At 45.2% G+C, this 27,832-nt stretch overlaps 1 protein-coding gene across 8 annotated transcripts in view; it reads left to right on the forward strand.

Annotated features, from left to right (window-relative positions):
• The window catches only part of LOC139340892 (mitogen-activated protein kinase kinase kinase kinase 3-like), a 40,880-nt gene that overhangs the window by 8,151 nt on the left and 4,897 nt on the right, over nucleotides 1-27,832 (forward strand). Inside the window, exons 2-34 of one of the 8 annotated variants that reach the window (XM_070977002.1) lie at nucleotides 4,187-4,244; nucleotides 5,034-5,124; nucleotides 5,463-5,527; nucleotides 5,691-5,746; nucleotides 6,431-6,478; nucleotides 7,200-7,242; nucleotides 7,482-7,554; nucleotides 7,951-8,082; nucleotides 8,403-8,465; nucleotides 8,653-8,734; nucleotides 8,878-8,994; nucleotides 11,551-11,629; nucleotides 11,733-11,791; nucleotides 14,383-14,445; nucleotides 16,771-16,823; nucleotides 17,867-17,905; nucleotides 20,084-20,158; nucleotides 22,102-22,153; nucleotides 22,315-22,699; nucleotides 24,072-24,178; nucleotides 24,359-24,400; nucleotides 24,505-24,589; nucleotides 24,694-24,773; nucleotides 24,882-24,942; nucleotides 25,052-25,169; nucleotides 25,293-25,351; nucleotides 25,541-25,644; nucleotides 25,898-26,069; nucleotides 26,170-26,238; nucleotides 26,366-26,458; nucleotides 26,552-26,622; nucleotides 26,955-27,010; nucleotides 27,100-27,153. In XM_070977002.1, the coding sequence (XP_070833103.1) occupies nucleotides 4,187-4,244; nucleotides 5,034-5,124; nucleotides 5,463-5,527; nucleotides 5,691-5,746; nucleotides 6,431-6,478; nucleotides 7,200-7,242; nucleotides 7,482-7,554; nucleotides 7,951-8,082; nucleotides 8,403-8,465; nucleotides 8,653-8,734; nucleotides 8,878-8,994; nucleotides 11,551-11,629; nucleotides 11,733-11,791; nucleotides 14,383-14,445; nucleotides 16,771-16,823; nucleotides 17,867-17,905; nucleotides 20,084-20,158; nucleotides 22,102-22,153; nucleotides 22,315-22,699; nucleotides 24,072-24,178; nucleotides 24,359-24,400; nucleotides 24,505-24,589; nucleotides 24,694-24,773; nucleotides 24,882-24,942; nucleotides 25,052-25,169; nucleotides 25,293-25,351; nucleotides 25,541-25,644; nucleotides 25,898-26,069; nucleotides 26,170-26,238; nucleotides 26,366-26,458; nucleotides 26,552-26,622; nucleotides 26,955-27,010; nucleotides 27,100-27,153 (2,804 nt within the window). The remainder of the gene's footprint in view (nucleotides 1-4,186; nucleotides 4,245-5,033; nucleotides 5,125-5,462; nucleotides 5,528-5,690; nucleotides 5,747-6,430; nucleotides 6,479-7,199; nucleotides 7,243-7,481; nucleotides 7,555-7,950; nucleotides 8,083-8,402; nucleotides 8,466-8,652; nucleotides 8,735-8,877; nucleotides 8,995-11,550; nucleotides 11,630-11,732; nucleotides 11,792-14,382; nucleotides 14,446-16,770; nucleotides 16,824-17,866; nucleotides 17,906-20,083; nucleotides 20,159-22,101; nucleotides 22,154-22,314; nucleotides 22,700-24,071; nucleotides 24,179-24,358; nucleotides 24,401-24,504; nucleotides 24,590-24,693; nucleotides 24,774-24,881; nucleotides 24,943-25,051; nucleotides 25,170-25,292; nucleotides 25,352-25,540; nucleotides 25,645-25,897; nucleotides 26,070-26,169; nucleotides 26,239-26,365; nucleotides 26,459-26,551; nucleotides 26,623-26,954; nucleotides 27,011-27,099; nucleotides 27,154-27,832) is intronic. The other 7 variants (XM_070977007.1, XM_070977003.1, XM_070977008.1 and 4 more) reach the window with 7 other exon arrangements.

Consider the following 27,832-nt stretch of genomic DNA (forward strand, 5'->3'; position numbering starts at 1 on the left):
AGATTAAGCGGGTGAATCCTCGGACATGAACCGGTGACCCGAGGTGACTTTCTCTGCCGCCCTGACATGACCTCTGACCTCACACAAGCCACTCCATCAGACAAGTGGCCTTGTGGCCTCTCACGAGGCTTCCGTCGCACTGGATTAACTGTAAATTCAAACGTAGTGAATGAAGGTGAATTCAGTTAACACACATGGGTAAACAAACAGCCTCAGAGTGAGATGAGACGTGCACGCTTGTTTTGTTTTTTTTGCAGGATCTGCAGTGATTAGCATGGTGAGCTGCTGCTGCTGCTGCTTAGGTGGTTGCCCTTGTTTGCTTTTCATGGTCAGAGAGAGTGAAATGCCACACTGATCCTCCGCTGTGCTGGCCATATGCTGAGCGTATGATACGCACGCACGCACGCACGCACGCACGCACGCACGCATGCACACACACACACACACACAGCCTGATAGAGGTGTTAATGATGGATATGAGCTAAATTTCTGCATTACTACGAAGTAGAAGCTCTCATCAATCTACTGCTGATCTGGCAGTTTAATACATCAAAACAAACTCTTATCCAGGAGTCCAGACTTGGCTTTGAGAGGAAATGTTCTTTTTTTAATTTATCGTTGTTGTTTTTATTTGTCCCTTTAAAGTCGATTCTCATGAGGTAAAATATCCCACATCGGGCTGAGCATCGAGCATCATTTTCGTTCATTTATAATCTCTTGAAAATTAAATCCATTGTGTTTTCACTACCGTAGAATGAGCCCAGAACAGACAAACCAAACTTTTATATTGGCCTGTATGTGCTTATGTAACAGGACTGGACGCCATCACTTCTCCTGTCGCTCTGTGTCGCCATCGGCAAGCGTCCAGTCATTTCAGCATGGGGCGGTGAGGCGCCCAGCCTGTGTTCATGTAGTGGTGATTTCATCAGTCGCTCATTTACGTCGACATTTTAGCTGTTAGTTTGCAGTTCCCACTCATTGAAATGAGCGGACAAACTTTGCCTTTTGTTTTTCCAATCGTTCACCATAAATACTCAGAAGCAGCCTTACATTCAGGGGTCTCCTTTGATATTTTGTCATTGGTGATCTTTGTTCAGTCATCCCTGAATGCATTTTTCTGACATTTGAAGGATTGATGGATTGCACTGCCTTGCTGTGGATGTCATTCATGTGTTTGTGCACACACGCTGATTTCTTTGAGTACATTTTGAGCTTTGTGAAAGGGTTTGTTCCTCTTTTCTGATCAGTTTCTCTGCTAGCTAGCTAATCCAGCGTGATCTTATTTGTGCGTTTGGCTGACCAGACGTTGGCCACCTCAGGGCACTTCTGCGCGGCGGACCTTGTAGATAACTGGTGATCCAGCCTCCGGCCCCTTTGGCTTCAGCAGACGGCATGCTTCAGTCGCTCACAAACAGCCGGCCAGCCCGTCAAGTGGAGTCAGGCTGCGTGTTGTTGCCGCTCACGGTGGCACTGAGCGCTATGACTCATCTCTGGTCTGTCTGCTGACTGAAGACACACTGTCTCTGCTCTCCGCTCTGCTTCCCTCTTCTTCTGTTCTCTTTGCGTCTCTTTGTATCTCCTCCCTCCCACCACAGCTTTGTTTTGGTGTGGGCTGGCCTCTGTTCTCCTTCACTCGGTCTTCCTCTCGGGCTGAGGAAACAATCGTTGCCTTCCTGATAGACAAAACTGAGAATCCTGGTGGAATGACTGGTTTTGATAGTGAAGCTGTTCTTACTGCGGTTATCCTTGACTTCTGTCTTTTATTTTGTCTCCTCATTGCTGTCTTATCTCTGCAGTCCACTTGTGTGAGCGGCACTGCCTTGTTGAATTTAGAGCCACGGGGCTGTCACTGTTTATGCTGACATGGCAGTTCAGTTTGCTCATTATGCATCTCGCTGTATCGCTATTAAAATAATCATTTTTAAAAACTTTGCATGTTGATCCAGTAATAATTGTGTGACACAGTGGCACATCGGCAACACTGTCGCCTCACAGCTAGAAGGTCCTGGGTACGATTCCCACCTGGGGCGCTGTGGGCGCTGAGGGCCTGTCCTCCACCATGCCTTCGGTGCCTGCAGCCCTTATCTCAAGAGGAAAAAGGGGCCTTTCTGTGTGGGGTTTGCGTGTTCTCTCCTTGTTCACCTGGGGGATCCTCCACAAAATAAAATCCCCCTCTAAAGAACATGCATGAAGATCACCACCTGACCAATGGTGACGAAAAAGAAACTGGATTTCTGGGCGCCGGTCGGATGGCAGCCCACCGCTCCTGGTCTGCCGTGGAGGAATTTTCTACCAGGAAATTTCACCAAGCATGGCGTGTGTGTGTTCTTTGCATCTACTATGTGGTGTGACAATAAAGGCTTCTTCTTCTTAATTCAATGGCACTGATTGAATCAGCTAACAGTGCAAGTGTTCCTTTAGTTACAGCCAAACTCTGTCCTTCTATTGTACTGCACTTTAATGTTCTTTATTATAAGGCATTTTTGCCCTATTGTGTGTCTGATGGGAATATGTATGATGTCCTGATAATATTCCACTAAAGTCCCACTAAAGTGGACAGACCAGAATGTAAAATGTCATGTTTTCTCTCTCTATTGTTGTATAAATACACAGAGGGGATCAGGTTCGATGGGGGTGTTTCTGTTGGTTCCTCTACTGAAACTAGAAATAGTGAAACCATAGAATTGGACAACATAGCAAGAGCTGTTGTGTTTGAGATATTTGTCCCAGGCTGCTCATGGTTTGGAAGCTGTTGTTTTGTCTGTTGAACGTCTTGGTTTTATCAGTTAATGTAAAATCTCTCTCTCTCTCTCTCTCTCTCTCTCTCACGCACACACTCACTGGTCGCCCTCTCACACATACTTCTGTAATGTCACACAGTCGTATTTGCGCATTCTTGCCCAGTGAGAGGCAAGCAGCTCACGTCTCCGCTGAAAGACCATCTTTTATTCATGTACATTTCATATAGGATTCCTCTCCTGACCCACCAGCGCCGCTGCTAAGCATAAACACAGCTCGCTATTTATAGAATCAGCCTCAGTATCCTGCAAAACCCCTTGCTTTTTGACAAATATCAGCTTTTCAGGAATACAGGAAAAGCAGCCAGTTGCATTTTGAATGAGTTATGAATGAATTCTGGCGTTTGCAAAACTGGCTGCACAAAACATAATTGTGTCTTTGTGGTCTCATTAGTAACATGACATCAATGCAGGAAATAAATGCTGTGAAAGAGTGTTTCTGATGTGGGTATTCTGCATTAGTTGATCAAATAAAGAACTGGGGATTGTGTGTCTGAGAAATGGATTAAAGGTGATCGTGTAACAGTTCAAAACTTATTCTGAAATGTCTTTGAAGTGTTAGTTGTACCAATCATGGTCTTTACCTCAAAGGGCTGCGTTTGTGGGAGATGTTGCTGCAGGTGTTGGTGAGAAGATGAAATATGATCCAGGAAAATTAGTTTGAGCCATAAATCCATGAGTTTTGAAGGCTTATGAGAAACCAAAATAGTAGTTTATGCAACTAGTTTCAAAGAAGTTGAGAGTACAGTGAGAGGTTTTTATAGCTGTGCAAAGTTATCACAGCATCAATCCTTTTACCCTCTGTGACAGCCGTGCAGTAAACAGAAGTATCCTGTTCAGGTTACATAGTAATTTAACAGGAATATGCATTTACACGATTAATCAACACAGCACACTGAGCCAGGGTTCCACCTTTCCTTTTTGCTAAATTTTCTGATTTCCTGAAGTTCCCTGGCTGGATTTCTGCTGGAGAATACAGTTTTCTGTGTCATGTGCATATACGTGTAACCGCTTTTCTAATTGGCGTTCGACAAGTCTGCATGTGCATGACAAAATGCTGCACACGGGGAAAGGAACAGCTGACTGAGTGTTTGTTAAATCCAGTTAGATTTGCATGTGAGAGCCAGCCTGTCTCAGTCTGTTTGTCTGTCTCCTCTCATCTCTGCATCAATACACAGATTTACAGCAGCCTGGTTACTCAGTGCATGTAAACGCTTTCAGGGGTGATGTGTGTGAAATGGATTCATTAGCTTCCACTCAGCTGGGAGAAGCTGTCGTCTGTCTCCTGGTTCAGTCAAGTGCAACTCAGATCTACCTTGAAGTTGCATGAACAGCGCCGTGTTGAAGAGCCTGCACTGTCTCACTTTCTCTCCTTTTTCCTCCTTCAGGCTCGTAATGTAAACACAGGAGAGCTGGCTGCTATCAAAGTCATCAAACTGGAACCGGGTGAGTTTTCTTTTCTGTCTTTGTGTTCCTTTATCTCCCTGTTTGCAGCTACATCTGTTTGTGCGTTTGCCTTCTATGAAGCTTTTGTTATATTATTGTTTGTGTGTTTGACTACTGTGGTTTCCTTTCTGCCTAGTTTTTTTATGTTTTTTTCCCGATTCTAGCTACCCACCTCTTCTTCAGTGTTTGTATTGTACATCACCTCGTAACTCTGGTTTTGAATTGCGGTTTATGAATAAAGCTTTCTTACTTTCTACCTCACCAGCCTTTCTGTCAGTCGCTCTGTCATCCTCCATCTTTGGCTTTTTCACCATGTGATCCTCCCACAATCTTTTTACCTTCGTCAGACTCTTCTTCACAAACCTCTTTTCCACAATCTCCCCCGTTCACTCCCACTCTCACCCTACGCTTGCAGATCCTTTCCCATCTATCACTATCTTTAACCTGGTCCTTTGCCCCTTTCCCTTACAGGAAGTCACAGGAAATGTTAGTGGAAATGTATCATGACATCATTGCTAAATAATTATGGTCTTCAAGTGTGGAATTTTATTTTATTTTTTTTTTTTTTGTTGAAATACATCCTCTCACTCCCATCACATCTGCCCTCCATCCGTCAGTCACACACTCCATGGACAAGCCCACTTCTCCTGTTTTCTGTTGCTTTGTACATAACGATAACCACGTCAAGATATTAAGCTGCCAAATTATCACTGTAATAATAATAATAATAATGATGATAATAATGATGATAATAATAATAATGTGTGTGTACACATGTGTTCACTGCAGGTGAGGACTTTGCTGTCGTCCAGCAGGAGATCATAATGATGAAGGACTGCAAACACTCCAACATTGTAGCCTATTTTGGCAGTTATCTCCGGTGAGAGAGGAGTGTGTGTGTGTGTGTGTGTGTGTGTGTGTGTGTGTGTGTGTGTGTGTGTGTGTGTGTGTGTGTGTGTGTGTGAGTACAATGGATTAGTTACAAATGCTATTAAAGTGCACGACGATGAAGACATTTCTTCAGAGTGTGTGCATGTGTTCGTCAGAGAGAGGAAAAGAGATGAGCTGGTGCATGCGAGGAAATAAACAAAATAAAAAGGAGATGAAGCGTGCGTGCGTGCGTGCGTGCGTGCGTGCGTGCGTGCTTGTTTGTGCATGTGAGGGGAAATTAGTTTTGTGAGTTTTGTGTGAAGGTGACTGTTATCTGTGTGTGTGCAGGAGAGATAAGCTATGGATCAGTATGGAGTACTGTGGGGGAGGTTCTCTGCAGGATATCTATCACGGTGAGAACATCATGCACCCAAATGCACGCACACACACACACACACACACACACACACACACACACACACACACACACACACACACACACACACACATTTTGATCTTATCTGTGCTGTTTTTTGTTTGTTTGTCATATCATCTCTCCTCCTTTCACTCCTCCAGTCACCGGGCCTTTGTCAGAGTCACAGATAGCCTACATGTCACGGGAGACCCTGCAGGTAGCGTTTTGACCGGTCTGCTCACACGTTTCAGTGTCTCTGCCTGTCTGATGATGAGAACACAAACACCGAAAGTATTAATGATCTTGAGTGTTCATTTGAGCGCTGACTCTGCTGAGTGAGAGCCGGCTACTTGCTGGACACTGAAGAAGTCAGAAAACCACCTTGAGCTATAAAATCGAACGCATAAAACATTGAGACAAGGCTGTAATTATTGCCAAAAACACCACAGCTGCATATAGTTACAGAGGAAATGCTCTTAAGTGTTAGCATTGTACATTTGAGCCAGCCATCGATCAGAGACACAGATGATGTGTCCATGCTGCCAGCTGGAAATTCAGCCAATCTCACAAACATTTGATTTTCATTCGAGCAACAGATGTTTCTGATGAAAGATATCTAAATACTGAATCTCCTTTTACAGATATCAGGGTTCATACAGCCTTAAAAGATTGATTTAAATGTTTTTAAGGTTAGGAATGTGCTTGAATTTGAGTAGTCCTTGAAAAATGCTTGATTTTCAGCTTCATCTGGTTTTTATGTACACAGTCGTAATTTTACTCCTAAAAAGCTGTTCGAAATTCAAATTTAAAAGTGTTTTTCTGTGTTGTTTTAATCACACGACTTTCCTTTTTTCTGCAATAACAGCCAATAACACCAGTTGCTGTGTGTTTCTGTTCACAGGGTTTATACTACCTACACAACAAAGGCAAAATGCACAGAGACATCAAGGTGAGTTTGGAGCTTTTCAGCCAGACTTTCCAAGTCACCTGTCAGCTGTTAATGGAAATGTCTGTGACTTCCTGTTGGAAGGTGGACAAAATATCACTTTTCAGTCTCATGTAGCTCAGCGCGGCAACACAGATTAACCTGATCTCAGAGGTCGTCCATGGAAACTGGAAAAGGGTATCCACTTTCAAAAAAGACCTGACAGGTGATTGGATGCATCATCTGTCCAGACTAACGTCATCCAATCAGATCTTCATTCGTCTTTCGATGAAGAAATACTACAGTTCTGATGAAGCTGATGTTACAGCAGCATCTGTGCTGACCTGTTTAGGAGCGGCCTTTCTTGTTTTTGAATAAATGGCCATTTTATCTTGGCGTCACACCTAAACCGCTTCTATAGCTCCCAGTAGTTCCTCATAGGACGCCGATTGGTCAGAATCTGGGCTCGCGTGATCTCATGGGATCTCGTGATCTCGCGAATCGAGCTGCCTCACAGCTGATGACATTTCATTGAAGTCCGGAAAAGAGTAAGACCGCATGCATTTAGCGACTTTGAAAATGAAAATTGATCCCCAGATTATTGCTGCTGATAATGTTTGTGACGGGGGAAATGATTATTGATTCATGCAGGTCGAGCGCGCTGCTGAATGTGCGTCTTTGAACTGACCTGAAATGTGCTTTTCTGGTGTCGGGTCCTGATGCTGGTTGTGTTTGTCTCTGACAGGGAGCCAACATCCTCCTGACAGACAACGGCTACGTTAAACTAGGTGAGATCAACACGCTTCTGTAATTACGTTCTGCTTCAAAAGACTGAATCCCAACGGCCTCGTTTGCTGACTTTGTCTCTCTCCCGTTCCCCCTTCGTATAATCATTTCTGTTCTTACTCGCCCCCTTTTTTCCATTTCTCCCTGATCACATTAATTCTTCCACTTCTTCCACTCTATTATTCTCATTCTGCTTTCTTTTTCCCACCTGTTTTCTCTCCCCTCCTTTTTCTCCCTGTAGCTGACTTTGGTGTATCGGCCCAGATCACAGCAACTTTAGCCAAGAGGAAGTCGTTCATTGGAACTCCGTACTGGTAAGTTGTGCTTGTTTTTCTTCATCAGCTCCCTTTATACTGCATATGTGTGTGCATGCAGGTAGAGCACTCGAATAAAATCCAGCTTCCTGTTGAATGCAAGAGGTGATCAGTCAGCTGGGGAAAGTGTGCCTGTGGGAGTGTGTTGTCTGTATGTTTTATTGTGTTAGCTGATGGTTTTCAGTGCAGCTGTAGTAGAATAAGAATATTCACTGATTTAAAACTTTAACAAACCATGAATGGAAAGCAGTTTGGGGTCCTAAAGGCTCTCCTACAGAAGCAGAACCAGGACAAGACATAGCTAAACAGCTTCATGTGCTGCAGCTGCATGGAGAGAGAAATACATTTCACGCATTTCTTCATGTTTTTGTCATGCCGCTCTCCTTCTCTCCATAGGATGGCTCCAGAGGTAGCAGCAGTAGAGAGAAAAGGAGGTTACAACCAGCTGTGTGATATCTGGGCTGTGGGCATCACTGCAATAGAACTGGCTGAGCTACAGCCGCCCATGTTTGACCTGCACCCCATGAGGTAGAGGAGTGTGTGTGTGTGTGTGTGTGTGTGTGCGCGTGCGTGCGCGTGTGTGTGTGTGTGTGTGTGTGCGCGTGCGTGTGTGACTTAGGCTAATTTCTGGGACATGTTTCAGAATAAAGACCATTTAACTGGAGACAACAGCCTTGTGTGTAATTGGAGAACAGCTGATGTTCTGCTGTGAAATGTTGGTGTCCTCAGTAGATTAAAGCATAGCTGTACTGTTCAAAGTACAGCAGTATGTCGACTGGTTTGTGGCTCTCTCACCACACAGCACTGCTCCACTCTGAAGAGTTTAATCTTTGTCTCTTTTCCTGCAGGGCTCTCTTCTTAATGACCAAGAGTAATTTCCAGCCTCCTAAGTTGAAAGACAAACTCAAGTGGTAAGAGCCCACTCTGCTCGTGATGTCTCTGTCTCCCTCGTTTGGATTTGAGATACTTTTACTGCAGATGCAACACCGTACTGTTGAGGTCAGCAAGTTTGATCGAATCTGTGCCTGACAGGGTGGAAAGATGAACCCTTTCTTCTTCTTCTTCTTCTTCTCTGTGTCTTTCTCTGTTTGATCGCAGGACAAACAACTTCCACCATTTTGTCAAACTGGCTCTGACCAAGAACCCAAAGAAGAGGCCCACAGCTGAGAAGCTGCTGCAGGTGAGCAGTAAAAACAACACATCACCACAGTCTTAAAAGCGAACAGATCGGGTGGTTTTACAGTTGTACTCTTACACGTGGACACACACTGCACATCTTAACGCATCCTTCCTGTCGTCTCCGTCTCTCGGTTTGTCTTCCAGCACCCTTTCGTGTCCCAGCCTCTCAGCAGGACTCTGGCAATAGAGCTGCTGGACAAAGCCAACAACCCCGACCACAGCACCTTCAATGACTTTGACGATGACGACCCTGAGCCAGAGGTAACCTTTGACCTTCACAGGCTTTGCTTTCAAAATAAAAGCGTCCTCATGCTTTCCGACAGGTCGACAGTGTCGATTATTTTTTGCCGCGTTGCTTCTTTTCTTTTCCTTCCCTTCTCTCCTCATTTGTTCCTTAAATTCCTTCTTCACCATCCCTCCTCAGCCTCATTTCCTCTTTTCCCAGCACATGTGACTCATCTTTCTGCTCTTTGTCCTCCCCCTTCCCCCTCCCTCCTTGCTGTGTTCTTCACCTCTTCGTTTCTAATTTCACTCTTCTCGCCTTTTATTCTCTCTTTCCTTCTTCTCATCCTCTTCCTCTTTCCTCCTTGTAGCACTTCTCCTTTCTCTCTTCCTTTCTCCTCTCTTTCTCTCTCCCTTCCCTTTTCCCTCCTGTCTTCTTTTCTCCACCCCCCATCCTCCTCCTCCTGCTCCTCAGTTTAAGTACAGGGGTCATTTCCTACCCATAAGCCCCGGTGCTCGACGTGCACCGCGCTTTGCGGCCCGTAGAAAGGTACCAATGTGGGCTGCGGTGTCTGCAGTGATATCCTTCTAACACCAGCGATGCTCTCAGTTGTTTCTTGGCCACAGAACTGAATGAATAGAAACTGGAATTCCACTCAGTCCAATGTCTGCTGGCGCTGTCATGGAAACTGGGACGAACATGTGACTTTCAGGCGGTTGATGGATTACTGTGGCAGTTGCATAAGTAGTGTAACATACCAGTGAGCACTTATGTTTAACGTCCATGTTGGCGTGCGCCTCAGCTGGTGTGGTCATTTCTATATAATCCTCATGGAATGTAATCAATTTGAAACATGTCATTGATCGACACAGCCTGATGAGGAACACACTGCCATTGATTTTACTGTGGTTATAGCAGCGTGGGAAATGTGCTTGATCGATTTGTTGATGAGAAGATTGATACAGCTCTCATGTCTGTGCAGTAAATATGAAGCCGCAGCCGACAGCTCACGCGCTAAATAAGCAAAGATGGAGTTCGATACTCACAGAAACTTTTCTTTGAAGGCACTTTTACGCTGACTGTTATAACTCACATGTGCTTTACAGTGGCTGTGTTGACATACAGATGCTCTTCATTCTCACAGTCACAAGATATCCACCCAGATGAACTACATCACACCCACACAGGCTTAAAACAAGGGGAAACAAGACAATCGTCACATGAACTGTTATTTTTGTTAAGTGATATAAAAATTCAAAAATCATGATGAGATGCAGGAAAACAGCCAGTTTGGCTCTGTGCAAAGGTAACAAAATCTGCCCACCAGCACCTCTAAAGCTTAGTAATTAAAAGAAAAATCTTTAGTTTACAAAACCCAAAGTGTAAGAACAACAAATTGTGATTTTCAGAGGGGCTACAAGCTGATTTTGTGGACTTTGGACAGAGCCTGGCTAACTAAGCGAACCGCCTGCTGGCTGCAGCTTCATGTTCACCGCACACACAAGAGCGGCATCAAACAGGAATCAAGAAATCAGACAAACTTGTTTCCCAATATGTGGAATTATTCCTTCAATTTCTACAATTCTAAACAACTTTGTATTAACGCACACTGACCTCTCGTACACTAAAAACTGGCTACGCTCACTTCCATGACAGCATCATTGGCTAAACCACAGCAGATCTCTCAGGATCAGCTCTTTTCATTCTAGTTCTGTGGCAGCGGCTCTGTTTTTGAAGATGGCTTCCAAACTGCGATGTCCTCACGCTCCGTAGAAAAAGGCATCTGAACCACATCACATTGTATTTCCAAACAAATAATGTGGACGTTGCGTTGCGTCCTCAAACGTGCCAGTTATGTAAGCCATCTTCATCTACCTTTGCCATTACAGTTACTAACCATGAGCTGTGTGTTATGATCTTGAACTTACCTGTTGGAGGTTTTAAATGGATAAATCTATTAGTGGATCAGTGCAGCAGATGTGGTTTTGATGGATGCCTTTTTGCATCATCATGGTTTGTTTTTATCCAGTGTTTCACAGCATGCTCTGAGGTTGCTGTGTTTTGAACTTTAGTGAAAGGATGCGTGTGCATCTCAGGATTCAACACTGAAGACATGAAGTCAAGTAGTTTGATGCTAGTCAACAAGTAGCATCGCATGCAGTCATTGACTGCGTGTGTTTTAATGCAGAAGGCATGAACACGGCCTGAATCGTGTGTGACTGCTGGTTTCAGCCTTAAGAGTCATCTCTGTAAAGAATATATCGCAGTACTGCATGGCTCTCTATGATTAAGAATACCCTAAAGGATATGTTACCTCTCAGGGACTCATGAGGACTGTTAAAAGGCAAAATGTTGATATTATTTCCAGGGAAGGTTCGTCTTTTCCGTCTGCTTCGCTATGTTTTGGTTGTCTGGTTGCAGAGTGCGGCTGGCTGTTTTGCTGTGTCATCATATCCCACCCACAGGAAATAGCAGAGGGATTATGTTTTTTTTTTTTAAACCTATTGTAATCTTCTCAAGCACGGTGGAAGCTGCGTATGTTCCTTGAGAAGATGTTTGACTGTGTGTGCGTGCGCCTTTCTCTTTCCCGACAGTCCCCGGTCTCTGTTCCTCATCGCATTCGTTCCACCAGCAGGAGCGCCAGGGAGGGAAAGACTCTGTCAGAGATAAACTGTAAGTTCATACACGAGATCAACACGAACAAATGCATTTTCACTCCGAAATCTCCACAGAAGCGACCAGAATGCTGTGTTTATGCTGCTTTTATCTCCCTCAGTTGGTCAGGTGAAGTTTGATCCTCCGTTGAGAAAGGAGACAGAGCCTCATCATGAACCGGTGAGTTATTAACTGTGGCTTATGTTTCAGTGTGTGTGTGAGATGGTGTGCTTGTCACTTCACCAGTACCAGCATGGCTGATTCTCACCTAATCACAGGAAGCACCCCGACCAATCCATGTTGTTGTCAATCTGTGTTGAAGCCCATCCACAAAGTTCACTCTGGTAGTCTCAAAACGGAGGCATTTGAAGCAGGGATGTCCCGACGTATGCCGGCCATGGTTCAAAAATCTTTCCACGGGAAGGGAAGAAATCAGACGTGAATAATCTTACTGCAGTGCATGCTGATTAATTCTTTTTTATTTATTTATTTTCCCGTGTATGTGAGCTTGAGATTGGCTCAGGATCAGTCTGGGCTCTCCTTTAGGGACAGAGTGAGGAGCTTAGAAACCGAAAAGAGGCTGAGAGTAGAACCATTGTGACATTGTCAATAAGAAAAAATAAAAAAACAAAATTAAATAGCACCAATGTCATTAATGCTCCATTGTAAAAACGGCACATAAGGCAGAGCTCAAGGACTTGGTCACACATCCCCAGAGATGAGCAGCATTAGTTACTGCTCTGGTCTGAATCGGCAGTGAGAGGCGGCCTGAGTGCTGCGGAGAGAGCAACTCGCCTTCCAGTCTGATTTTGTCTCCTTCTGCTAATCGACACATTTGGGTGATGCCGTCTTAAATGGCTGTTTGGGACAAATACACGCTCTGTTACACCCCTTCAGTTGAGGTGGTACAGGCATCTGATCAGGATGCTTCCTCGGCGCCTTCCTGTAGAGGAATTCTGGGAAATCGGAGGAGACCTTTAGATAGACGCAGAACATGCTGGAGGGATAATGTGACCCACCTGGTCTTGAATTCCCCAGGACCCCCCTGTAAATGCTGGACGATGCGTTTGTTCTCACTCAGCCTGCTGCCACCAAAGACTCAGACCTAATCCAGACCTGCCAACAGCAAGTACACAGTTTGACATCTAAATACGCTGGAACGACTCGCCCCTCTAAACTACGCAAAAAGTGCGAGTTCTGTGACAAACGTGCACGTGCGGTACTCATGTCTGACAGCACCAGTGTTGTGCCTGTACACGTTCATATTTTGGGCGAACGTGAGCTGAACGTACTGGGCAGGGAGGAGGGGGGCGGGGATGTTACGCTATAGGTTCAGCAGACTCGTTATTCTCCGCTTTTCTACATCGATTGGCTGAAACTGCTTCACCACGCTGCCACATCGTGTTGTCAGACATGAGCACCGCACGTGCACATTTGCCACAGAACTCACACGTCCGCAGCCTTTTGCCTAGTTTAGAGGGGCGAGTCGTACCATACAGATGTCAAATTGCGTACTTTCTACGCAAAATGCGTACAGGTAGGCAGGTGTGCTAATCCTCCAGGTGCGACTGAAATCAAAGGGCAGATGCTGCTTTTAGTGAGCATTGAAGTAATGAATTTATAACAATGTTTATTTTCAGTTTTGGTTATAAAATGAGCACTGGCCTTTAAAAAACGTGTATCAGTCGAGCTGAAGGCTGGTTCTGCCATTGTCCCTCACTCTCAGACCTTCAGACTTTCGGACAGTTTCACCTGTGGATGGACTTGGGATGGTGCAGCGTTCACAACCACAGCGTCTTGTTAAAGCCCTCCTCTCCCTCACTCCCTCCCACCTTTTCTGTCCTTCCTTTGCACCTTTTCCACGTCCACATCCTAAAATGCCTCCTTCCTTCCTCTGTCCCTGCACCTGTTCATCCATCAGTTTGGATTAACGTGAAGAAACATGGCCACCAGTGTTTGTCTTGTGACATTCATCGACATTCATCCCTTTGTCCTTCATTTTCTACCCTCTCCTTGAAAGTAATGTAATAACACGAGGTTTCTGTCGGTCATGCTGACCCGTGTTGTTCTTAGCTCCATTCAGGACTGAGGTGCTATATGTAGCATTTTAAAATCAATAAATCATTACCACAGTAATACTGTTATATATTTTTAATAATGTTACAATTGCCAGTTGCCAGAAAGGATTAGCGTCAGGATTTCGTGGCATCTTGGCTCAAAAGCGTCTTCCAGATGATGCGAGGAGTCCGTGGCTGGAGCAGTCTTGTGTAGTCTTAAACAAAACACGCCCATAGCGGCACTCTGGAGCCTGGATCGAGGTAACAGATGTTCTTAAATCAAAAGAGCTGCTGCCAAGAACACCACTGCAATTACTGCTAATCGTCTCATTTGTCCACTGAAGGAGGCTATGAAAAGGTATCTGTATTCATTTAGATTTTTGAAGCTTCACGTAGCACTTAGGATATATTAATGTAATTTATTAATGTCTCCCCTCCTCATTTTGCTGATTTGTCCCCCCCACCTACATCAGTTTACTCATCCCTCCTTCGGCCTACACCCCCATTCATCCCCTCCTCAGATTAATATTCCAGTATCTATCTCCTCCTCCCGTCTTGCTGATCCATGGACTTCAGAGCCCATTTTGGCCTTAATCCATTTTCCATCCGTCGTCCTCTCTTGCATCCATGTCTCCATTGCTCCCCGTCCCCTCCCTCCATCAGTCCAGGTTAATGTATTAACTGAGGTCTCTCTCGCTCTGTCTTGCTGACCAGTGTGATTCTGAGCCCTATCTGGACTGTGTTGAGGAGCTCTACTATACCGCGAGATCTAATCTGGTAGTACTCTTTCTATCTGTCTCTCTCTCTCTGTCGCCTCTCCCTCTGACACCTACATTGACCTTTTTTATTTTCAGTCTTTATTCATTTCTTTCTTTATTTACGCCTCCCACTCGCTTCATTTGGCTCCTTCATTCTTAATTTGTCACTGAAGGACAAGTCCTTGTCCTCTTTTTTTGGACCGTCTCTTTGTTTTTGTTTTTACTTTCCAGACTGCTGATTGTTTTGGCTGCTCCATGTCTAACATGTACTTTTATTTGTTTTCACAGTTTCATCTATTCTGGTCCATCCATCTGTTTCTGTTCACTTTCTTCTTCTTTTTCCAGCCTCGGCTTTTGCCTCACTAACTGGTGTTGTAGTTGTCTTGGTGATAAGAGTCCCTAGTGATGTTGTTGTTCTTTCTGGATTACACGCACACATTCACACAAACCTGCCAATCAATCACATCAGGCTGTAAATGTCTTTCAGTTGGCGTTTGTGCGAGGCAGACTCACACAGACGAAGGTCGGAGGTCAGATTCAGTCATCGAGCTGTACCTCTGAAGGCTGGTAGTGATGCCTTGCTCAAGAGCACATGACTTTGAACAGAGGCATTCCTCCCCGCACAGCTTTTTATGATGAAATTAGCACACACAGACACACACACACACTGCAGACATTTTAATGTTTGCTGTACCTGATATCTGTTGTGACATATCTCTCTGCAGAACGTCTCTCCTCTTTACACGGCCTCTAACCTTTTATGTCCTGTAGTTGACCAGAGCAGTGAGGCCTTTATTGTGTGTGTATGTGTGTGTGTGTGTGTGTGTGTGTGGGGGGGGGGGGGGGCAGTGTGTGTCTGCGTCTGTGCACTGTTCGAGTTTGTTGTCTGTTCATCTGCAGTATGTCTCTTCCCCTCTGCATGCATCCTGTATTATGTCATTATCTTTAAGTGTTTCTGTGGCACTATGCTGCGTTCACATTGTGGCTTTGTTTAATAGACGTCAAACCGAGTTTTCATTCATTTAAGTCACAGAATGAGGCTAAACTCAGCCCGTGCTGCTTATTTCAGCCTGCACCTGGTTTGGAAGGTGAATTATCCAGCACACGTTCAAAAAAGCTTTTGTATTTATTCTGTTCAGGTTTAAAAACAACATTTTTCAGACACACCGGACTCCACATTTAATCAATTTATTGCATAAATTGTCCCAACCCAGGGCTCCTGCAATGTATATGCAGGTCCACCAAACATCTACAGTCCAGTCATAGCTCAGCAGCAGTGATGAAGCACAGCGGGCCTGTCAAACTCTGGATTTCTCCACATGCCAAAGCAGTACGCTGGAAAGAGTTTGGAGGATGGTGTCTTTTTATTATTAAAAGCACAGCCTGTTTATCCACTCTAACCTGCTGCTAAGCTACGATGGTTAGCATGTCTGGCGAACCAGATCACTACCTGCCGAGGAGCACCTTGGCTAACTAGGTTAGCTTGTGTGGTTGCAGTTTACATTAAATAAAAGCTTTGCTCACAACCATATAGCACATCCACTGTGTAATATTTCCCATTAGATTAGCTAGCTAGCTGGCTACAGCTGTTAAAATCTGCTAGCCATAGTTGACACTTCAGCTGACAAATTTTTTTGTTTTTGCTTCCTCTGGTCCTTAGTTTTGTTTTTCTCATGACACACTGGAAACGTTCACATCTTTGGAGCCTGAAATGAAACCGTTTGGTCGAACTGGCGTCAGTTCATGTTCACACAGAGGCCTTAACATGATGACAGCTCCGCTAGCACATGTTGCTTCGCTTCAGGGTGTCACAAGACAAAAAAGTTGGGAAGAACTGGTTTGAAACAGACATTGAAAAAACTGAGCTGGGTGACTGCAGGTATCAACATGTGCCAACCTGCTCTTCTTGTTACCTCTAATGATGATGAAGTGTGAATTCAGCAAAATCTTACTGTGAGAAAAAGAGACCAGCTAGCCTAAAACTGTCAGATATCTTCAGATATCAAAGCTGTGAGGGTGAGGGAATTGCTCTCCTTATTGTGAACATATATTCTTAGGCCACAATGTGAACTCAGCAAGAGTCAAATCTACACACAGTCGCCTGTCTGTGTTTGTGGTTCTGAGTTAAACTGAGGGTGACACTGCTTTTGTACTGGTGCTATTATCATTTCTATCAGGCTGCTTTAACTCACTGCAGCCGACACTGAACACTGATCGGTGTAGTTACTTCTGGCACTTGGCCAAATCTTATATCCCCGGAGGAGTCAAATACATAGCACCTTTTTAAATGAGCCACTTGTAGAGCATTATGCCGCAGTTGAAATGTAATTTGTTTGTCTTGTAGGACTTGCAGTTGGAGTATGGGCACGATTCGCCAAGTCTACTGGGAGGAAACAAGTAAGTTCACCTGCTCTCCGTTCGCTTCCTCTTTGCTCTCTCCGTCTCATCTCGTCTGTTTGTTTCTCCTTCTCTTTAAGCTTTCATCTCTTTATCTCTCCGATGCTTCAGTTTTCTTCCCATTCTTTCATCTCCAGTTGCGGACAGACTGAGAGAATATGAGATCTAGAGAGCGCTCTTGCTGTAGGTTTGATGATTTATTCATAATTGCAGCCTGGGCATGTTCTGGAAGCTGTGTGTTTGTGGGAGCTTTCTGCCTTCAAGTGTGCTTTGTAAGCAGGAAGCTCAGGTTCAGATCATGGCAGCAGAGCATCCTCCATAGCCTGACAAGGACTGAATGGATTTGAGTCTCAGGCCTAGTCCGCACGCACATGAGTCTTTTTAAAAATATATCTCTTTCTATGTGTTTTGTCTGCACACAGCTCCCTGAAAATAGACCTTTTGGAAAACCCCCTTCCACAATGAAGATATTCAGAAGCTCTGTTTGCAGGGTTGATGTGCATACAGAGACAACAGGATTTTTGGCTTGTGACGACATCGTGCACCATTATCTCCTTTGTTTGCATGAGGCGACTTTGTGGCGCGTGTGGCCAAGATAGCACAGGCGCTAACAGAGCTAACAGAGCTTTTTACAGGTCGACACATAACACACAGTCCCTATGCCGAGGAACGGAGGCACCAGGATACATAATCCAACACTCAGCCTATCAGTAATGGCTTTTTTTTTTCTTTTCTTTTTTTTCAGGCTTCTGATTGGACAGCATAGCTTTAGGGTTAGGGTTATGTTGCCGCCTGTTGGTTTTGGCATCTCTTAACAGCACAAGCGGTTTTACTTTTTCATATGGGTGGAGATTTTTTAAAAAACAGTGGTTATGTGGGCGGGATTTTTTTGAGAACGATGAAGGAAATACCCCTTTCATAAAGAATACCAGTGTACGTGTGAACTCGGCACAAGCGAATAAATTCACAATTCTTTTTTTGTTTTTCTTTCTTTTGTTTATCTTTATCGTATTCTGTCATTTATACCTTTCTCCTCTCCACAGGAGTCTTCTCAAATCGGTGGAGGAGGAATTACAGCAGAGGTAAGTCAGACCCTTCTCACGTCCTGGTTGATTTGCTGGTGTTCTAACCGCGCCCACCCATCAGCCAATCATTGGTAACGGCAGGACTAATCTCAGCCAATCACACGCAACTAACGCAGCTGTAATGGCTTCAGGCTGTCGCGGCAGTTTGGATTCTTGTGGGTTTTATTTTCCCTCCGCGGCTCGCTTCACGCTTTGATGTCACCAGGAACGAGGCTGTGCTTCATAGTCGCTTCCCGCAGAGCATGGCTTACACACACGCACTCACGCTCTCATGTGTGCGTTCACACACAGGCGCACACACACACACACACGCACGTATTTACAGCTTTTTTAGCCAAAGCTGCAGTGGGTGTCTTTAGCAGTTTTACCGGCAAGTCTGTGAAGACGTTCTCTTTACTCGCCCCAAAGATAATGACGATCACCGTTCCTGTGCTTTCCTGTTTTACGTGACAAATGTGCTTCACTGAATTCTTTGGTCGACGAGTTTTCACATCTATAAACGGAGGGCACAGAGACGCCCTCTAAACACTCCCTTCTAGATACTCAAGGCTAAATTTGACTGAATTTGTTTCCCTTCAGATGTGTAAAAGCCAGGTCTGTTGAGTTTGTGCCTTCATATATAACTGAGATAACCTTAAATTGGAAGTATTCTGTAACGCCGTTTGACTGCACATGAAGCAGTTTCTATGGGTTTATCACAGCTCTTGTTCCTTATCATCTCCTTTGGTGAGCAGAGGTATAACTGTGATTCAGTTGTGAAGCTGCGTAAACTAGAAATAAATCAGAAAAACAGTTTCATCAAGTTCCTACAGTAATATCCTTTATCCAATCGTGTTCACAAAGTGGTGAACATCGCTCCATCCTCGCTTGTGACTCGAGGTTTTAGTATAATTATTTTAAAATGCAGTTCATGCAGTACGACAGTCACCTGAAAAGTAGATGAAAGGGGCTTTTTCTGACTTAACCGTGACAGACAGGTGTGACGAGGTAAAGCCGGTCCCTGTGGGGAGGATGGAGGATGACACCCAGGTCTGGTAGTTACCTGTCTGACAGTGGCTCTTTCTGGTTTCCTGTTTTTGTCACGGCGGGTTTTTAAAGCTTACTGCTAGCTGTACAGTATATTCACTTTGAGTGGAAGTTTTCATGAATCCAACAATCTTGAAAGATGGTCCAGTAGGAAAAGATGCTGTAGTCCAAGATGTAAACTCTCAAATAAAAGCTCATTTTTAAATAATCGTTTAGTTTCCCTTTTTACCAGAAGCACTGGTTTTACTCACCAGCTGGTTTCAGTTGCCTCTGCTTCGCCTTACTGTGATCCGTGTAAAGCTGCTCAACGCTCTCTGCACAAATGTTTCACAGTAAAAACTTCCCAGAATCCCTCCCTGCATCGACAGACCTTTACTGTGAAACATCTGCAGGAAGCTTTGAGTTTCATTGACAGCTTAACACTGATCCAACGAGCGGCGAAGTTGAGGCGAAGGCAGTTTCCGAGTGAGGGAGATCAGTGTTAGTGTTTAAAGAGAGACGCAGGGCGGTGAGTGTGACGTGACAGAATTAAAGCTGCGGAAATGTACACTTTCAAGACCTCTCAGCATGGGTGCAGTGGTGAGTTTGCATCAGCAGAATATTAAAACAGCAGCAGATTAAAACCAGATACGATCAGTATTTGAGAATTTGTGGGATAGTTGATGCATTGACTGATTGGAGGTTAAGTCTGCTGTTCAGGGCTGTGTGTATCTGTGAGGACTGCACAGGTCTAACAGCACAGTCGAGGTTAGAAGTGTCTGCTGTGAAAGAAATCGGCGGCATGTTGTGGCTCCAGGAAAGATTGGACATCCACAGATTTGCTGCTTTTGTGGAGGAGGAGATTCTTCTTCCTTTTCTCTTAATTGATCTGTTCATTGATTGATTGTTGTTTGGATCTGTTCAGTCCTTTCAGATCTGCCCACAGTTCAAGGGTTAGAGGTAGTTTGTGGACCAAGCTTCACTCAGATCTCCTTCCCCTTTCCCTTCCTCCTCTTCCTCCTCCTCCTCCTCCTCCTGTTGTCACCCTTGCTTGCTCCCCTAACCTCTACATCTTTTGCCCTCCCTACCTCCACCCTCTGTCTCTGTTCTCTCCCTCCCCTTCTACTTTCTTCCCCATCCCTCCCCTACTATCTTCACCTCCTCTCCCAGGGGCCATGTGGCACACTTAGGGGATGATGAGGATGAGGATGATGATGGTGCAGATGATGATGAAACTCACACTCAGTAAGTCCTCTCCCAGTCTTAGAACCGGAAGCCCCCCCCTCCTCGCCCCGTCCTCTCCCCGCCCATTCCCCCCTCCTCTCTGAGAGGAAAGGGTGAGGATGAGGAGTGAGACGAGGAGGAAGGCTTCCTGTCTCTGCCACGGTTTCATCCACGCATCTCTATGCAGCACACCCCACCATCACGCCACATATGCCACCTGTGTTTGTGTGTGTGTGTGTGTTTACCGCCTGTGTGTTTTCTGTGCTGCTAACAGTAACCCTAACCCTAAAAACTCACCCTGGAGGCTGTTAACATACATGTTCCCTCCATAAATACACAAGGATGGGATGTAACTTACGCCGTGGGTCGGGCCGTAGCATCAAAGGGTTCATTGTAGCGACGTGGAAGCCCAAACCAATCAAATTCTGCCACTTCGTATCATTTAATTCTCCCTAGATTCACAGCGGCGCTTTCATGCGGTCTGGGCGTAGTTTCACCGCTCAGGTGACCGATCCTCACGACCTTGACATCTCATTCGCTTTCTTGTTTTGTTCTCCACTTGCATCGCCATCTGTGTGCGTGCGTGTGTGTCTGCGTGTGTGCACGTATCACACTGCCTTCTGTCTTCTCCCGCCTTAGTAAAACCGTGTAGTTGGCGCCCAGCCTCAACCGTCATTGTGTAAAAGCCAAATGTCTGCGGTGCACCGAGTCATACGTTTTCCACTGCAGTCAGACAGGACACACACACACACACACTCACACATACACACACACACACACACACAACCTGAACCTGAACACGAAGTCCTAAATTGACTGCAATCAATAGTATCGTAAAGTGGAATCAGAGCAACGATTGCTGGCTATAAACACGCTGAATCAGTCGAAGTCTTGAAGCCAAACTCGCTTGTGATTTCAGGAAATTATAGAAACGGAGCCATTGAGGCGCTCAAGTGCGTCACCATTCAAGTTATCAAAGAGGAATTACAAACACATTAGGTTAAACTTATAGCTTTTAGCGAAACGTGCTAGCCAGCTACATGCAGTTGCTACGTAGCATGTTAATGAACACAAAAAAAAATTCTAAATTCTGATCTGGAGCTCATTGTCACATTGTCACATTGGATCAGTTGATTGTGTTCCCTTAACGAGCTCAGGGGTGTAAACTGTGTCTGAGACTGATCATGTCGAGGGGGTAAGCTGTATATCTGTTGGCCGCCATTCAACCGAATCACTGTGACTCATTTTTATTGGTGTTCCTGTTTTTGTGTCGTGTCACTGTGATTGGCTCTCAGCCTCTGTCCACTCCGATTTGTGTGCGCTGATTGGTTCTTTGTCTGTCAGTCATTAACAAGTGGCTCAACAAATCTGCAGTCTATCAAGCACAATGGATAAAGTCTCTGTGAACACAGTGCTGGCTTTAAAATGTGGATTTCCTTGATTCAATTGAGAAAAGCAAACAGAAAAAAACACTACAAAATATCTATTCTAATTTAAAATAAACGTCAGCGCTACTCCTCTCAGAGACTTTACACATGCTCCATCTGTAGTTTGTCGTAGCGGTCTCTAGTGTGCCAGTCTCACTTTAAATGTAGTGGTTAACTTTTTATAGCGGTTATCTAGTCGAGTCGTGTCAGGCTGTGGTTATACTCGTCATTTCAGGGCTTTAACACCTGATCCCTCATTAAATACTACATCTGATCTGGTTATACAAATGTTTCCACATCTTTTATCTAAATTAAATAAAATAAACAGTGTGATTGTACGTCTTGGTCTATATGTGATGCAGCTGACTCATCAAAGAGCACGCCTGAAATCTGTCCTTTTAAAGGAAAAGCTGCTTTAAAATGACAAGTTAACCATAGCCTCAGTGTGACACGCTGACATGTGCATATAGTTTTCAGTGTAGTAAATGTCAGTCTGTTTTATGAGTGTCTCAAATCCTCCATCTTCTTATTCTCCAGTAAATCAAGCACTATCATGAGACCAAAGGTCCCGCCTCCGCTTCCTCCCAAGGTACGAACAGCTGAAAGTGTCAATCAGCCACAGTCGGGCGTTTGAGCATTAATTTAACGGTTTAGTCTTATTTCCTGCTGTGGTTGTTTTGAATTTTGAAGGTTTTACTGCCCAAAATGTGAGAAATGATCCGACTGTCTGTCCTCTGTTTGTCCCTCCAGCCCAAGTCCATCTGCTCGTCCCAACAGCAGCAGCAGCAACAGCAAAAACACGACGACAGCCAATCACACAGCGAGGATGACGGCGGAGGGGGAGGGACCATCAAACGCTGCCCAGTCCCAGAGACACCGAGCCCCGCCAAGCCCGCCTCCAACGTCCCCCCGCGGCCCCCGCCCCCGAAGCTGCCGCCCCACCGCCGCAGTAGCCTAGGTAACGAGAGCCCCAAGCGCACGGACGTGGAAAACTCTGCCCCAGAGGATGATGGGAGCTTTAGGCATTTCTGGGAATGGCTCCACACGCCTCACACAGAGGAGGAGCTGGAGGAGGCATGGGAGGTGCTGAAGGAGGTGAAAGAGGAGCAGGAAAAAGAGGAGGAAAAGGAAGAGAGTAAGAGCAGCCACTTGATAGATCGGTAGTGTCCGCAGACCCTGTCGTCCCCTTCGATTGGTTGTGTGGTCTCCCATTAGTCAGTCCTCGTAGTCTTTCTTTGTTCCATGAGTCCATTAATAACAGTCCTTTGAAATCTTCTGTTTGTAGTTCCTTCCGTCCATCAGCACCTGCTCAATATAAGTGTTTGTCATTTTTTTGTGGAGTCTGATTGGTTGTTCAATCCAATCAAACAAAAGCTAGTAGTCTGCTGCCGCTTCCCCTCGCTTCCTAGGAGGAAGAAGGAAGAGGAGAAAACATTGTCCTGGCTGATCAGAACTCCTTCAGTTCCATTTGGCTTTGATTAAATCCGGTCTTTCCTGTTCCTGCTCGCAGCTTTCTGGATGTAAATTCTAAAAAGTGTAGAGTTTCATCGAGCAGAGCAGCACATGAGCGATGGAAGCTGAGCGGGATCAGAAACACCAAAGAGAAAACAAACCAGTTTAAATTCCAGCTTGATCAGGATTCTTCTGAAGGAGTACAGTTATTAAAAGCTTCCCAGTATGATTGGAGTATTTTGGATATTCCCACAGCAGTATTAGGCCTGTAGCTCAGTCTGACTGCTTTGCAGTGTGTTAAGATCTCCACCAGGGGGCAGCGTAACTGAGGCTGTAAAGACAGTGTGAAGAACCACAAAAAGTCAATCTCATTGGTCTTATTCTGTCAATAATTTGTTTTTACTTAGTCACTTCAGACAACAGAGTAGAAGAAGCTGCTCCGCTCAAATCGCTCACAACAAATGTAGATTTTAGCAGACGAATTCACAAATTAAACACGAGTTCGGCATATTCATATTCCTTCAGTCGCAGAGATCAGAAGACACGTAGATGATAAATATGCCGGAATGGTCCTTTAAGCCTTCAGCAGGACCGGTGGAGTTTGACTGTGTGTGCTGAGTGTTCTCAATCGTGACAGGAAGTGGTTTTGTCCATCGCCCCAGAGGCTAGCTGCGGCAAAAAACTCATTATTTTACTACAGTATTTAAGAGCCAGCTCAAACCTGTGTCGGAGTCACAGATTAGACAATACCACCAGCCATAATCGACATTATTGACCACTGTCCTGCAGGTTCTTTGTGGTGAATTAACACCTTCCTGTGCTCATGACTATATTTGATCCTCTGTATTCTTCCTGCTAGCCTGCTCCCTCCTTCCCTCCCTCTGCTCCCGGTAGTTTGTTTGTGACTGTTTTAGTTTAACTCTCACGTCTTCAGTCCCGCAGACCAGATGACACTCATTCAGATCAACTATACGTCTGACGAAGTGTGTTTGCAGTGATCATATTTCCACCCTCTGACCATCACACACACTCACTCTGAGTCTCTGTTGCTGTAGGTAATGGGCTGAACTCTCCACACAGTGGAGACAGGGATGGTCCGGCAGACAGACAGTCCACTATGCCCCCTAGTGTCCCCATACGGAAAGACAAGAAGGACGTCCCGGTAAGCAGACTTGTCTCTGGTTTTAACCGAAATTACTTATCAGTGAACCCATTATTAAAACGGTTAATAGTAGACATAATGCTGTTGAGAACAGTTGGCTGTGTTTTGTGGATGAACAGACAGAATAGGATCATTCATAATCCAGTGCTGACTCTCTGAATCTGCGTTTATTTGTTCTAGAAGCCAATCAGTAATGGCCTCCCCCCTACTCCCAAAGTCCATGTAAGTAACATCCTCTTTCTTTCCTTTATATCTATCGTATCACGTGCTTCACATCTTCGTTGCCTCACACTGAGTTGCTCTCTTTGCTCTCCTCCCGTTGGCAGATGGGTGCCTGTTTCTCCAAGGTGTTCAACGGCTGTCCTTTGAAGATCCACTGCGCCACCTCCTGGATCAATCCCGACACCAGAGGTAACCAACGGGAAACCACGTACGGCGTTGAACATCAGCCTGCAGGGTGATGGACGTGTCATGAGTTCTAAACAGCAGTGAAATGTTTGTTTGGTGTGTTTCAGACCAGTATTTGATATTCGGAGCTGAAGAGGGAATCTACACATTAAACCTTAATGAGCTGCACGAGACCTCGATGGAGCAGGTGAGACTGGAGATTTTCTCATTTTATGACAGCAGTAGTATACTTCTTTACATTCTGGTTTCGAACACTCATTTGCTGCTCTCCTCTGCACCTTGTGTGTGTCTGCAGCTCTTTCCTCGGCGGTGTACCTGGCTATATGTCATGAACAATTGTCTTCTTTCCATCTCTGGTGAGCTGTAGCCTGTCTGTAATGACATAATTGTCAGGTTTACACATCTTCGATGCAAAGTCAACATTATCCACGCTTCACTTTCGCTCTTTTCTCTTCTGTTTTCCAGGAAAAGCCTCTCAGCTGTACTCCCATAGTCTGAGCGGTCTGTTCGAACAGGCCAGACAGTTACAGAAGTTACCAGTAGCCATTCCCACACACAAGCTGCCTGATAAGATGATTCCCAGGTAACTGACCAGAGGGCAGACCTATAGAGTCCTCCACTCCTCTTTAGTCTTTAGGCGTAGAAATTTAAATACCTCTCAATGAAAACCGAACAGCTTGACACTGATTTCTTTGTCTGTTTACAGGAAGTTTGCGGTGTCCAATAAAATTCCAGACACTAAAGGGTGCCAAAAGTGCTGCGTAGGTGAGTCTTAAAGAAGGGTTTTGCATCTTTAGTGACTCAGAGCACTGTTTGATTCTGGCTTTGTTTAATTGTGCTGAAATCTGTCCTTTCACAATCATCTATATATAAAAAAAAAAAACAGCACTAAAGACCAGCACTAAGTCTTACCAGGATACACAGTTGCTGATAACCGGTGTTGTTTCCCTGCAGTCCGTAACCCGTACACAGGCCATAAGTACCTGTGTGGAGCCTTTCAGTCTAGTGTCATGCTGTTGGAGTGGGTGGAGTCCATGCAGAAGTTCATGCTCATCAAGGTCAGTTTTTGCTCTTCAGAGCTTCTCATTTGTGTGTCCTGACCTCATTTCATTAGGAGGCTGTGAACAGGGGAAGAGTGGAAATGTTGTAACACACGGGCACGTTTTAGGGTTGGTCTAATGTCACAATGTTTTCTACAGTGTGCTTCATCTTCAGCTCTGAAAGTGTTAAATTAAATGTAGTTCTCAGCTACAGTGTCAGTGCAAAGGCAACCTCCCTCTCTTACCTTCCGCCTCCTCATCTGCTCGACAGAACATCGACTTCCCGTTGCCGTGTCCGTTGGAGGTCTTTGAGATGTTGGTGGTCCCGGAGCAGACCTACCCTCTGATCTGTGTGGCGGTCAGTAAAGGCACTGAACTCAACCAGGTGGTCCGATTCGGCACCGTCAACCCCAACTCTACCTCTTCCTGGTTCACAGAAGCGGGTAAGGCTAGCTCTGTGCAGCTAACGGCGCTCGATTTGTTCTGACATGCTTCACATGAAAAACCAAACTAAATGCTCTGCGCTCGTCTTTCTCTCTGCAGACACGCCGCAGACGTGTGTGATCCATGTCACTCAGCTAGAGAGAGACACTATCCTAGTCTGCCTCGACAGTGAGTAACCCTGTGTCAGCTCCAGTCGCTTCAGGTCAGAGTGAAGATGTTTCTGCAAAGGATTTACCAGAATTTGACGGAGCTGCTTGGCTCTCTCTCTCTCTCTCCCCTCTCTGTCTCTCTACAGGGTGTATAAAGATAGTGAACCTCCAGGGAAGGTTGAAATCCAGCAGGAAGTTGTCAGCCGAGCTCACCTTCAACTTCCAGATCGAATCCACGGGTAAAGAGAAAAAGAAAAGAGCCGCGCTTTTAGATTTTAAATCACAAAAATATAACTCATTTGTAATTCATGCTGACCCCTGTTTCTCTGCAGTTTGTCTCCAAGACAGTGTCCTGGCCTTCTGGAAGCACGGCATGCAGGGACGGAGTTTCAAGACCAATGAGGTGAGGCGATGCCGAATGTGTCTGTTTGTGGCCGTTTAAGGAGAAAACGCACAGCCGAGGTGACCTTTGTGACGAGGTCCACTTCCAGGCATCATGTCACCGTGTTGTTTATCCTCAGACTGTAATAGGATTGTGATTACCACCATTGTTGTCGGTGTTGTCGCTGAATTCCTAAAATGTAAGTGTATTAATGGAGCGTGGTGTTAGATTAATGGTCGATTTCTCAGACCTGAAAATCACATATTGCACTTACCATTATCCTCCAGACTTCACTCTGACCTCGACTTTCCTGCCTCTTTGTCTCTTTCCTCTCTTCCTCATACACTCATCAGATCACCCAGGAGATCTCTGACAGCACACGCATCTTCAGACTACTGGGATCAGACAGGTGAGAACACACACACCCCTCCTCACTTCACATACACGACACACACTCAGCTGGCTGTTAACGTCCTCTCTGATGTCTTCTCACTGAAGACGTGCTGACTGCAGAGATCCAGAGGCTGAGGAGCGAGGCCTCGCTCTGCCCAGGTACACTCACTGCTTGCTGGCCGCCGCCAGCCTGACACGCTGCCTCTTTCTGCTGGGTTCTCCAGGACTGCTTGTGTCACGTGTCGCTGATCAGGAGCTTTAAGAGTGTCTGAGAGTGTGTCTGACAAAATTCAGCAAAGTTTGGGGGGATTTTCCCTGTTCAGTCATGACAGGGTAGACGCTGAAATCATCTGTGTCTGGTCTGCGGATACTAAAAGCAGACGGTACAGACCGGATCATTTTGGTGTCTGTTGTGCCGTGTCTGAGCAGCTGAGTCCCTTTGAGTAATGATGTGTGAGTGTGTGAGCCTTTGGGTCCCTGTTAAAACAGTATTAACAGCCCTCCGCCGGTTTTCCTCGGGGTAAACAGAGTGTACTTTGCGAAGGGCTTAGCGTCAGAGCAAGTCACCTCCCTCTGCTGCCTTTTTCCAAATAACAGGGCTTTCACAGGCTTGGACCATATCCTGTGTGGGTTGCTGGCTGTTTGTACATATTGCTACAGTAAATCCTGGGTCTTTACTTTGTCTTCACACCTTATATTCCTCTCTGTTTTATTTGTTTATTTATTTATGTCAGAAAAACTAATAACATTCTCAAGCAGGCTGGGCTGTTCTTCTGTCTGGGATTTAAAGGTGAGATAGAGCCTGACTGATGTTTTGTTACCTTCCCTTGACACTAAA

This window comes from Chaetodon trifascialis, chromosome 13, assembly GCF_039877785.1.
Source record: "Chaetodon trifascialis isolate fChaTrf1 chromosome 13, fChaTrf1.hap1, whole genome shotgun sequence".
Lineage (NCBI taxonomy): Eukaryota > Metazoa > Chordata > Actinopteri > Chaetodontiformes > Chaetodontidae > Chaetodon > Chaetodon trifascialis.